This window comes from Athene cunicularia, assembly GCF_003259725.1.
Source record: "Athene cunicularia isolate RWA chromosome 1 unlocalized genomic scaffold, athCun1 chr1_part1, whole genome shotgun sequence".
Taxonomy (NCBI): domain Eukaryota; kingdom Metazoa; phylum Chordata; class Aves; order Strigiformes; family Strigidae; genus Athene; species Athene cunicularia.
Window position 1 is genome coordinate 88,511,650 of NW_020799091.1, and position 13,889 is coordinate 88,525,538.

The following is a 13,889-nucleotide window of genomic DNA, read 5'->3' on the forward strand; positions in this document are numbered from 1 at the left end:
TTTCATGTCACACTGAAATGGATCTTATCACCATTTGAAATGAAACCAAAATAGAGAGAATAGGAAAAGCAATAGAGCCAAAGCCAGAGAATTTTAATACTAATCTACAGACACAGTTTTCAATTTTCTGGCACTATATTCTCAAAAAAACATAATTTCAAAACTTTACAATGCCCAAAACATAATTATGGCAGCCCAAAGATGTGATTAAAGCAAAGAACCTGGTTCTTAAGATGCACTGTCAGTGCAGTTGATGTACGTTCTTACCTCTTTTAAAATTATGAAGTGGAAAAAACCCCACCACCTTATAAACTAACACACTTGCACAAAACCCACTGAGGTTTCCCAGATATCTGAGGCATATGCTACTATATACATTTTAAAATTACATAAAACACTAATTTGTTTTCTCTCCCTTATTCTAGTTGAAGTCAAGCATTTCCTACTGCGTTTATTGAAAAATGCCTAGAGGATAAGACTTAATACTGCTGAGAAGGTGCGACATGCTATAAAACTTTTATTGCAACAATTTACAACTATTTAATTACCCCTGAACATCATATGCAAATTATTCAGTTGCTCCTCCCCCCCCCAAAAAAAAACAAACAAAAAAATAAAACAAACAAAAAACCAAAACCCACAAACCACCTTACAAAATCTGCAGGATATTCTATACTACTGCATTCTTATTTTTTCATCTACCTCAAAAGCACGTCTTGACAACAGGAAAAATAGTTTCTTCCTTTTTTCATATTTATTTACTTACTTGATGGTTCTTATGGGTCCCTTATTACTTCAGATATTCTACGATTCTGTATTTTTCATATTTACGTATTTTTCACAGGAATTAAAATTTTATGTTAGGAAAAATGTAGCATTTAAATGGTGGATTTCTAAAACCAAGGGATTAGAATTCAAAGTGTATTTTCTATAAGGTATGAAAGAATTTTATTTTGCACTACCTAGGAAATTAAAGATAAAAGTTCAGGAAGCCATTTGAATTTGTGGGTTTAGCAATTTAGTGTCAAAGTAAGAAGCCAGCAGACCCCATGTTTTTCATTTAGTGAATGCTAAAACCATAACAAATCTTGCAGACTAATCAGGCAGCTGTCATGCCACTGCGTTATGTCATATTAGCTACTGGCTCAATTTAGAAAAATAAAAACTATTTCTAATCAACTACCATAATAATGCTAATTTAAAAACATGTCAGTTCCTCACAGCTCAAATGTGTCACACAGTAACAGAGAGAAGTATTCCTTTTCAGCCACTTACCACATAAATATAAAGAAGGTTTTGAGGAAGTTGTCTTGTTTGCCTTTTTTAGGCTTAATATTAGGATCAGAGTTTTGGCATATATTTGGAATTATATAACGGGTATTAGCTTTATTTCCTAATTAGATCTACTCAAAACCCAAGCAATTTTGTGAATCTAAGAATGTGATTTCTTTTCACATTAAAATCACATTTGGTGTTAGTGTTTCCTTAACATAAAACAATGTGATCAAAGACCACCAATTCAAGGAAACACAAAAAAGTTCAGGTTTTCAATGCGAATATTTCTGAAAGCTAATTCCAGTATTAAAAAAACAAATACTTACTGGTGAAACATTTATACTCTCAACTTAACAGGAAATAAAAGTACAATATATTTTGCCTGTTCATTTTATGCACTCATTATTAAATAAAATCACCAATTTGTAAGACACAGAACAGTGCAGAAAATTATTCATAGCTAGCTAATCCTAATTTTCATTTTTTTTAAATTACTTTTTTCCTTTTATAAAAATAATCCATGATTTCATAAATAGTATTTATTAGACTCAAAGGCCAAATACTATGTTTACCATAATGTGTACTCCTTAACACCTTCTCTGCAAAAATTATATTTTGACTAATTCCATTGATTTGGAAAACTAAAAATCTTAATATAACAAAATTATGAATTATATTTAGTTTCATTTGTCCTGAACCTGATTACATTTCCAGTTAAGCTCATAACAGTTACAACACGTCCATCCTCCTTTTTCTCCAAGCCCAGAAAACAACCTAACAGATCTGCAATATCTAACACTAGTTCAGTTTTTTTACATTCAATTGAACATTTTTTTTTTGAGTGATTGCTAATAATTAGTTTGAAAATCATAACGATATCCTTCCTTGTAATCTAAACCTTGGCCTGAGCCTTTCCTAATAATTCCCACAATTCACAATAATCATTATTAGTTAACTACTCAAAAACACTGTACATGATTCAATGAAGTCATAAGAAGTAGTTTCTTGTTATTTTTTAATGAAGTCTAAGCACTTCTTCTTCCCTATATGCCCTTTCTTTGCATTATCATAGGAGAAAAATATCTTAATTTCAAAAATTCTATATATACAGATGTTGAGGTGCATCACATTTGGTTGTTTTGGTGTCTGATTTACACTGAAGTTTATATATTACTATAATGATTATTGGTTAGTTACTTATCAGTTCTATCCCTCATTTGTTAATAACATGCTTGCTTTAATTTAAAGTTACAGTGCGTTTTTAATTTCTGTGCAGGCTCAAAGGGTGAGGGTCTCTATTCGGGCAGGGGTCTTGAGGCAGTGGGTGTAATTTTACTACTATAATGACGATAGTTCTTCCAAAGGACACTCTAATCTCTAATCAAACTGATTTATGTTAAACAATTTTAATGAGCTGCCACATTCCAGGATGTTTCTCTTCTTCAAGGACGGTAGCTCCTGATTAGAATTTCCTTACTAATTATTGTTGACAGCTTGAAGAACAGACTGACCTAGCTGATACGTCCAATCTGTATTTGATGAGAAACATTTGTATGGACAATAATACATACTATGTGTCCTTGAGTGCGATGAGAAACATTTCTGTGGCCTGCAATGTATGATGAGAAACAGTTATCTGGCCTACAAACGGACTTTCATAGATTCTGCATTTCTCTGAAGAAAATTTAATTCTTAAAGTGTGCAACACCATGAGTTACATCTTACCTCTCCACCTTGAAAATGGACTTATATAATGGATACATACTTACATGTACACACATGAATGCAGATGAAAACATGAAGCTGATGGAAATATACACTAATCTACACAAATAATAAACTACTTACTACTAATTTAATAATAATTATTTAATTATTGTTAAATAATCAATAATCAATGAACTACATAGGATGGATATTATATTTGAGATAAACTGAAAAATCATATTTAAATGGATTAGATCTTTTTCTTCTCTTTTTAATCACTTCCAAAATGTTAAAGATAGAAATATTTCTTTTTTAAAACTCTTTTCAAGGAAGACTATCTAAACATTATTTATTAGAACACATCAAACCAAAATTAATTTGAGATATAACGACTCATACAGTACAGCACTAAATTAGATACTTGAAGTAGGAATACCTAGAAAGTTCAGCCTGTTTTGAGCTATGGACTCAGTCCTAGGATGATTAAATCCACACTTACACATCTCCTTTTCTACCACTAATTGCACTTCAGCTCAGTTCCTTACGGGTATATAACTACCCATAAATCAAGTAATCACACATAATGAATATCTTGGTCATTGGTATACAACCATGATTTTCCTTGATGTCTATGATAGCAGTAGTACCAGTCACTCACATATGTGTACTGTCATGTATGTTCTCAGTTACTTCATTGCTCCATATGTATCAGCAGATTGTATTTGCTTAAATTTAAGATATGATGATAGGTGAAGCCTCAAACTCAGTTCCCTATGTTAATGTCTATGCTACTTTTCATATCAATTTTCTATTATAATACATTATTTTTATATTTTATAAAGCAGTAAATCTTATATTGATAAAAACTATTTTATAGAAATCCTTATACCTGAGTGATTTTGAAATATCTCAAGTCAAGCACTTGACATTTCTTAACAATCCTCATAAAGGACTACAATTTTCTCTCACCATCTACAGTAAGATCTTTGTCAGATTGCCTTTATCACCAATATACCTGGAAAAATATGTTTTGCTCATCTAGAAAACAACAAAAACTCAAGAGTACAGGATCAAATTCCTCTGCATTTACTCCAAGAAATGCGTTGATTGGCATACTAAAAAAGTTTTGCTGAGTCAATACAAAATACCATTTTCAGCATATGATTTCGAAAAGCCACAAAACCTTTCTCTTTTTTTTTTCTCCTCAATAGGTTGAAAAGATGTTTTACTTCAATAAGTAAAATGACTAAGTAACTGCACTGATATAAAAGGGTTGATACTGTGACCTTCCTTAAACCTGTTATTTCTCATGAAAGATCATGACAACCATGAACACCAAGATATACTGTTCAAGTCAGAAATGTAATGTCAGGACTGCCTATTTATAAAGTAGATACTGACTACTAAATCATACGGTGCTCAACTTTATCTCCTTGTATCAAACAGTGGTCGATTCTGTAAGTACCCTGTGTGAGTCCTGGGAATTCAGACTGCACCAAGGGGTTTATTCCATTTGTTTGGGAAAGCAAATCTCCAGAGAAAACAGCTGAATCCAGACTAAAACAGTAAAATGCCTTCATGGTCTCTTGAAATGCCTCTTTTCACAGCCCTAACTGGAATTTTCAGAGAAATCTGCACGTAAAAGAACTTTTTTTTTTTTTTTTTTCCTATTGAGAGAACTCTGAAAGAGTATTCTTTATGACTACAAAAAGCAGAAGATAAAATATTCCTAGTCTGCAAAAAGTAAGGAAACATGAAAAACGGAGAAAATGAGTAAAACCAACATAACTCTTGAGAACACTGGAGTGAATGTATGAAAAATAAAATAATATGCCTCAAGTCTGCAACTAATAGAAGAGTTATTCTGAAAAATGCTTTTCTACTAAGGTAAGGCTATCCACTCATTAAAGTAATGCGAAATAGTGGAAATATGCTTTTGTCTTTATGCAAAATCAATTTTTAAAAGTAGTATTTAGCACATTCATAGAATTTCTCTCATGTAGCAATAAGCAGTGTGTATACTTCCAAAATGCTTTTGGTTTTGTTTGAAATGCAATTGCTTGCTCCCAGATTGATGGTATCATTGGTATTGGTGAGACTTGGTGGAATGAGTCTCATGATTGGAGTGCTGGGATGGAGAGCGACAGACTGTTCAGGAAGGACAGTCAGGGCAGGCAAGGTGGAGGTGTTGCACTATATTTAAGGTGAGAGGTTTGACTGCACAGCCCTTACAGTTAGTGACGATATGGTTGAGAACCTCTGGCTAAGGATTAGCATGATGGAAAACAAAGGAAATGTTATAGTGGGTGTCTACTACCGATTGCCCAGCCAAGATGTAAGCACTGATGAGTTATTTTACAGGCAATTAGGAAAAATTTCTGGATTGACAGCCCTTGTCTTTCTGGGAGATTTCAACTTCCCAGACATGAGCTGGGAATACTGCTGTGATAATCAGATCTTGGAAACTCTTTAAGTTTGTAGGAAATAACTTCTTGTCACAGGTACTCAGTGAGACAACTAGGAAAGATCCCCTCCTAGACTTGTTACTTATGAATAGAGAAGGACTCATGGGGGATGTGATAGTAGGTGGCTGTCTTGGCCACATGATCATGAAATGCTTGAGTTTAAAATTTGCAGGGTAATGAGAATAAAAGGCAGCAGAGTGTCTACCCTGGACTTTAGGAGAGCAAACTATAAGCTATTTGGAGAGCTATTTAGCAGAGTACCTCGGGAATCTGCTTTTGAGTGCTTAAGAGTCCATGAATGCTGGTCAGACTTTAAGAACCAGCTTTTAGAAGCACAGGAGCTGGCAATTCTCACCGTGTCATAAATCCAGCTAGCAGGACAGAAGACCAGCTTAACTGAATGGGGTACTCCTTATGGAGCTCAGGAATAACTGTATGATCTCTGGAAACAAGGTTAGGCTTCACAGAGTAGAGAGCTGCGGTTCATTTATGCAGGGAGAAAAACACAAAAGGCTGAAGTTCAATTAGAGTAAAAAACGGCTAGTGTTGTGTCAGATAAAAAAAAAAAGTTTTCTTAAAAGTATTTTCATAGTAAGAGGAGTTTTAAAGAAAACATTGGATCAATACTTGTTGAAGATGCTCATTTGACTAATAGGGATGAAGAAAAATCAGAGGCATTTAATGCGGTTTTTGCCTCAGTCTTTAATAATACTGACTGATCCCCCGAGTCAGAGGACCATGAGTGTGGGAACAGTGACCTTCCATTTGTGGACACTGAAATTGTAAGGGAGCAGCTGTATCAGCTGAATGTTCGCAAGTCCATGAGGCCTGATGGGATTCATCCCAGAGTACTGAAAGGAGCTGGTGGATGTTATGGCAGGACCCCACTCTTGATCTTTTACCAAAGGTCCCTGCTGACTGGGAGCTGGCCAGCGTTATTCCGATCTACAACAAGGACGTGAGGGAAGACCCGGGGAACTCAAGTCCTGTTACTCTAACCTCAGTCCTTGGAAAAATCGCAGAGAAGATTATACTGTGTACTACTGAAAGGAGTGTAAAGAATAATGCAAACATCAGGCACAGTCAACATGGGTTCACAAAAGGAAAGTCCTGTTTAACTAATTTGATATCCTTCTATGATACGATCACCTACCTAGTGGATGAAGGGAAAGCAGTGGATGTAGTTTTTCTGGATTTTAGTAAGGCATTTGATACTGTCCCTCAGACATCCTTCTGGCTAAGTTGTCCACCTGTGGGCTGAGCGGGCTTACAGTGCGCTGGGTGAAGAACTGGCTGAAGGGCACAGCTCAAAGGGTTGTAGTGAATGGGGCTGAATCTGGCTGGTGACCAGTCACCAGTGGTGTTCCTCAGGGCTCAATCCAAAGGCCAGTTCTTTTCAGTATATTAATTAATGTTCAATAGACCATTAGCAAGTTTGCTGATACCAAACTGGGAGGTGCTGTTCACTCTCTTTGGGAACAGAAGGCTTTGCAGAAGGATCTAGATAGATTGGAGCATCAGGCAATGATTAATGGGATGAAATGCCAGATTCTGCACCTAGGATGGAGTAACATCAGGCACAAGTATAAACCGGGAGAGGCGTGGCTAAAGAGCAGCCCTGCAGAAAGGGAGCTGTGAATGCTGGCTGACAGCAAGCTCAATATAAGCAGTGTGGCCTAACAGCTGAGAGGGCAAACCACATGCTGGGGAGCATCAAACACTTCATAACCAAACAGTCAAAAGAGATTATTATCCTACTGTATTCAGTGTTGGTGTGCCCTGACCCTCAATACCATGTGCAATTCTTGGCCCCACAATTTAAGAAGGATGTAAAGGTCCTTGAATGAATCCAGAGGAGGGCAACAAAGCTGATGAAAGGCCTAGAAGGAGTGTCCTGTGAGGAGTGGCTAAGGACTGAGGGTGTGTCTGGTTTGGAGAAAAGGAGGCTGAGGGGTTACCTTGTTGCTCTCTACAGCTTCCTGGGGAGGGGATGTAGAGAGGGAGTTGTTGATCTCCCTGGTATCCAGTGATAGGACACATGAGAATGGTTCAAAGCTGCATCAGTCAGGGGTGCTTTAGACTGGACATCAGGAAGCATTTCTTTATCAAGAGGGTGCTCAAACACTGGAACAGGCTTCCTAGAGAGGTGGTTGATGCCCCAAGCCTGACAGTGTTTAAGAGGCATTTGAAGAATGCTCTTAATGTGCTTTAACTTGGTCAGCCCTGAATTGGTCAGGCAGTTGGACTATATAGTTGTTGTAGGTCCCTTCCAACTGAAATAATCTATTCTACTCTTTAACATTCCTCACTTTGATGTATTTTTACAAGAACTACTCATACATCATCTTCAATCAGAGAATGGTACTCTGAATAATAAGAATATATAATAGACAGTGTAAATTACACTCTCAGCTCCTTTCCTTCCCTCAGCAGGGGAAAAAGCCATCAAGAAATATTTGATACATTTAATGTAGATCTCTTTACAGAACAGATCCTGAACCCTAAACCCTAGGGCGGGCTCTAATTTGAGCTAGCCTGCAGAGTCCTTAAGGGACCTATTGTCTCCTGAGTATAATTAGAGAAAAAAACTCCCTGCATTCATGGCTTTTGTATGTTATCCAGCTGTTCTCTGGGCTGAAGGTAATTTCCCATGTTCTCCCAGATTTTCCCTGAGAAATGAGTCAGACTACAGGAACAGATTTGCTCGTATAGTCCTCTGATTTTGCAGCACTAAATATACATTTGGGCCACTGTTACAGTTTAAGCCTAGAAGGAAACTGAGCACCCTGCAGCAACTTGCTCTCTCTTGCCCTGCTGGTGGGATGGGGAGGAAAAAAGTACAACAAAAGGCTCAGGCATCATGAGAAAGACAGGGAGTGATGACTCACCAATTATGGTCACGGGCAAAGAGAGACTCCTTACAGGATGTAAAAGAACATCAATTTGAATACCACCACTAATTTATCAATCAGAGTAGGATATTGAGAAATACAACTACATCTTAAAACAACTTCCCCCCACCCCTCCCTTCTTCCTGGGCTCAGCTTTGCTACTGATTTCTCTACCTCCTCCCTGCCCGCGATGCAGGGAGGCAGGGGATTGGGGTTGCGGTCAGTTCGTCACCTGTTGTCTCTGTCACCTCTTTCTCCTCAGGGGGAGGACTCCTACGCTCTTCCCCTGCTCCAGCATGGGGTCTCTCCCACAGGAGACACGCCTCCACGCACTTCTCTAGCAACAGCTATTCCTGAACTGCTCCAGCATGGGTCCCGCATGGGGTGCGGCTCTCCCAGCAACAAACTGCTCCAGTGCAGGCTTCCCTCTGAGTCCCAGCCACATTTGGGCTCAGACACCTGTTCTGACATGGGGTCCTCCAGAGGATACAGGTGGGCATCTGATCCACTGGTGACCTCCATGGGCTGCAGGGATGTGCCTGCTCTGGCACACATCCCCATCCTTCTCCTTTCTTCCAGTGACCTTAGTGTTTACACAGGCATTTAACCTCACCACTCCTCCTCCTCCTCTCCAGGTCCCCCTTCTTAAATATGTTATGACAGATGCACAGCCATGGTCACAAATTGGCTCGGCTTTGACCAGAGCCAGATCTGACTTGGAGCCAGAGGACCTTCAAGCAGCTTCTCACAGGAGCCACTCTTGTAGCCCCTCCCCTGCTACCAAAACCCTGCCACACACAAACCCAACACAGCCTTATGCAGAAGCTGTCTTCTGGTAAATCTCTGTATTGAGCGTAATGGGAGTATAGAAGTTGTAAGTCTAAATAGTCAGTTCTCAGAGCAGCAGCATAAACAAATAGAGTCTCACAACACGTCACAAACTTATGTCAAGTACCTAGGGTAGCTGTAATCTCTCAGACTACCTTAGGGCAACAGCTGTTCATAAGAGAAGCATCGTAACTGTCTTTACTTTTATTTTTCTGAGCTTCTGTAGCTCACTTGAAGCCAGTATAGATTCTTGATGTCCTGTTTAAATTACCTTTTTACAGCTTAAAAAACTGTTTTATGCAGATGCAAGCATAAATGTATGTGTTATGCACTATATACATATATATTTGTATATATGAAAATATTCAAAGAATCACCATCTCAGATTTTCAAAAAGGAAGGCATAACTGAATTGCACCTGCTTGGAAAATGCAGCCATGACTATTACATAACAATAACCATTCAGTTTCTTCCAAAGCTGATGCTGATTAGTATCTCACTCAGGCAGTGTTATTAAGCCCTTTTATCTGACAGTACATTCTCTTGTTTTGTTCTACTTTTGAAAGTCAGGCTGGCACATACATAACTAAGCTTTGAACTTTGCTCCATTGTGCTTTTTGTGAAAAATGGTTGTGCCTGCCAACACATCGTATGTCCTATGCACTCAGTTTTCAAGTGACATGAAAAAACTTTTAAAAATCCAAACAATCTTTCTGCATGCTCAGAAAATGAGATGTAACATTTTGCTAGGATAACAGGTGAACTATGGTAACTCAGTTCTCCTGGGCATAAAAATATGACAGTTTGCACACCTCCCTAATATCCTAAACTGCATAGCTTTATGTATGTATTTTGGCTTTATTAACATCTCTAATACTGCTACATATTCTGTGACTTCCAGAGCAGTGGGATTATTGAACTTTTCTTTCAGGTTCTTTTCTAAAATGGTGTGATTCAAGGAGGGAACTGAACAGCAGCTGGACTGTTCCATGTCACCCTGCATTCTGTTCACACCATGCCACATGTGGTGCTATTCAAATTAAATTGATGTTCTTTTTCTTCCTCTAAGGAGTTTGTCTTTTGCCTGTGACCATAATTGGTGAGTCATCACTCCCTGTCCTTGTCTTGATGCCTGAGCCTTTTGTTGTATCTTTCTGCTCACCATTCCACCAGCAGGGCAGGAGACAGTGAGTGGCTTTGTGGTGCTCAATTGCCCTCTAGGCTTAAACCTGGTCAGTGGGTCAGCCACAAAAGTTGCAGGGGATAGAAATGGCACCTTTGCAACCAATGGAATAATAGGAGACGGCTGCTGTATCACCTGATGTGCTTTTAATTGTTCAGATATCTTTCTGAAGATGTGAAAATGGATTAAATGTCCAATAATCCACCAACCTTTCTTTTGTTTTTCATACTACTAAAAAATCTCAGTTGTACATTTTCTAATTAATGACATGCAGTAGATATCAAATACCATTAATAATTTTCCCTATTCTTGTCATCACTTACCATAGGCCTCTTTGCAAGAACCTACTGTTTGCCAACTTAGAATAATATCCTGGCTGAACCTTTTTGGCATTAATTTCTGGTTTTTTTTTTCCTCTTTCATTCAAGATATTTTCCTAGTTTAGTTTAGCTTCTGTAATCATGTGCTTGCAAGGGATCTGCTTTACTCCACTGAACAGAATACAAGGAGCTGGCAAAAATTTTTGGAAAGTTAAGACTGTCTTAATCAGATACACCACAGTTCTGACACTTAAGATGAATTAAAAATGTAGTAATAATTGATAGATCAGTAAAGGCTACATTGATGAATCTAAAAGGTAATAATAGTTGCAGATCAGTAAAGACTGCAATGTTACCTTGCATGGATTGTGCTTCCTGGGTGACTAAGAAGTTGCAGTAAAGAAAACAGTTATTTTTGAAGTGGCAGCGCTCAGCATCTTGCCAAACATGTACTACCAAAATTCCAGACTAATTACTGATTTACTGGTATTGCTACCCAAATTAGCTTGAATCAAGATAGCACACAGATATCTCTCTGTAATACAGCTATACCTTCCAGCAAAATGTATTGATAGCTCCTCTAGAGAAACATTGAGCTTTAATGATTCAAAAATCAGAAAACTTTTTTTTTTTTTTTTTCTGGGTAATGAAGCAAAGTGAAAAGAACTTTGTCCTTCCTGAAAGAAAAAAATAAAAGGTATCTTGGGTTTAGTACTGCCATACTTCTTGAGCAGTGACCCTGGAGTTCTGACCACCCACACAGCAGTATCCTTCAATGTATCTCAACACTAATTATCCATTTCATTCAGAAGTTACAGTAAGAGCACTGCAATATAAATTATATAGTAAAAATAACTTTTTAAAGATGCGCACGAAATACTAAACTTTCTTATAATAAAAGCTAGTATTTGTTCAAATTTTTAAAACATCTTGGCTGCTAGCTTTTTCATAAATATATCTCCAATGTGTCACTCTTAAGAATACTCAACTGTATTTAGAAAATAGAATATATGGAAGTTTTTTTCTGTTGACTGTTTAGGCTTTGGATCAAAATGCAATTCAGGACAGGTTTGGATTGCAAGGCTGTTACTGCTATCTTCTCCCAGTTCTAGTACTCTAGAAAGCCTTGTCATAAGAATCCTAAATAATAAACCATTGTGAAAAACACATGTACTGAAGTGGATATACACTGAACAGAGAAATGAAACTAGGCAGACTAAGGTGATTCCCTTCATTTCCAATGAGAAACTAACAGGAAAGAAATGATGAAGTTCCCCAAAAAAGTGTTTTAAAAAAACCAGCATGTTCTTAATATTTCTTGATAACCACTATTTGTCTACAAAAATATGATCCTGTATACATTCACTATTTGGCTTTGTTAATCTTTAGAAAGTCCTATTTCAATTTTGCAGGGCCAGCATTGTCATTAAAATACACATATACCGGGCATTACTTAAAATGAATGTGCTTTTAAGCACTTGCCAGTGGATAATGACACTTTATGTTACTGTAACACCAAAATATACCACATATAGAAGTTTCCTGTCAGAAGAAAAATCCTCCATTCTCAATAACACACGCTCTGCTGAGCTGTGTAGATTCTTACATGGAAAATCCTTCTTCTTAACTACAACAGAGAATCATGCTACTTCTGCCAGGAGTAATGAAATACAGTTAAGAAATAAGATAAACACCTGTCCTTGGACAGATAAACCAAGTTGATACTGAAGGAATCACAAAACAAAACAAAAGTTGCTCTCAGATATTTTTCTCCAAAATACATGCATTTATCCATCTGTACAGAAGTCATGTTCTACAAAACTATTTAAAATCATCCTCAGAAATATCTCCTGTGATACACTCAGTGCTACTATGAGCACTTCTTCTTCAACCTCATTAATGCTTAACACCACCGAGACCTTTTTCTCTGAGATGTAGAAGTTGTTACCTGAAGTTGCTCTTCCAGTGCAGCAGTAGCTCTGTCTCCACTGTTTTCATCCACCACCACTACCATATGGGTTAGAGAATTCACCTTGACTTGTTCCTGTTCCAAATCTTCTTGAAATGCCTATAATTAAAGCATATGTGTTAGGAAATGTGTTCCAAATTAAGAATATGCTGTGTGTTTGGAGTCCCACTGACTAACCTGCGTAAATAACCAACTATGAGAACTTTATAATCCTATCGCTGTCAGTACTAAATTAATTTAAACTTATTTTGTTACCTTACAATATATATATGCTAACCTAGGCATATTGGGCAGATTTCCATTTCTTTCAGAAAAATAACTTACAATTACTCACAAGTTCTAACTCCTGATACAATATGCAGACTGAAGATTTGCCTTGAGAAAGCATTTGCTGAGCTGATGTAGTTGATTTACAGACATCAATGTAGCATGTATATATAGGACCAGCCTCCAAATTTTAAATAACCACTGGATTAGACTTTGAACTTCATATTAACATATCTTAACTTTGTCAAAGTTATAAAAATATTAAAAATTACATAGTTTTTCATTAAACTACTGCATACTAATTTCAGCTTGGCACTCCTACAACATTAATAACATAAGAAGAAACTTCTCAGGAGATGACTCAAGATTAGGAAACACAACATCCTTGTTTCAGTTAACCAGGAAATAAAGTGTCACAGGCACTTCTTGATTTCTGAATGGTTGAGGAAAAACTTCCTTGACCTTTTAGCTTTGGTACCCCATTCCAGCTGCAAGCTGCAATAAAACTGAGGACAATCTTTTTGCTGAGAAATAGTGAACTGCTAAAATTGAAGAAACTTCTCTCACATCTGCACAAATTGATACTTGAATAATTCCTAACCCTGCCAAATTTGTACAGTTCTTCACATCTCTCTGACCTTTTGCTAATTTCCCAGGCTTCAGGTAATATATCTAATCACTTTTTCCCTCCCTCCTCACTTCAGAGAAGTGCAGTGGGAAGTCTAGACATATTCACTCTTCAGATGCTGGTTTACAACTTATTCACTGTACACTTAATCTACATCAGAAAAAAAAAAAAAAAAGAAAAAAAAAAATAGGTTCTCTAAGGTACTCTAACACCTTAGTAACACCCCTTTGGCGGGTTTTAGTGTCTCCTCTTACCTTCCCTCCCCAACGCCACCTTCCCGCAGAAGACAAAATCCCTACTGTGTTAGTTAACAAATCCAAAACCAGCCCAGCTCTTGTCAGGCACTAGGAAACTGA

The 13,889-nt window shown here is 37.4% G+C and overlaps 1 protein-coding gene across 10 annotated transcripts in view; it reads right to left on the reverse strand.

Moving 5' to 3' along the window:
- DMD (dystrophin) overlaps positions 1–13,889 on the reverse strand; it is a 1,208,820-nt gene that overhangs the window by 799,093 nt on the left and 395,838 nt on the right. For all 10 annotated transcript variants that reach the window (XM_026858158.1, XM_026858211.1, XM_026858140.1 and 7 more), the window contains one exon: positions 12,618–12,737. In XM_026858158.1, the coding sequence (XP_026713959.1) occupies positions 12,618–12,737 (120 nt within the window). The remainder of the gene's footprint in view (positions 1–12,617; positions 12,738–13,889) is intronic.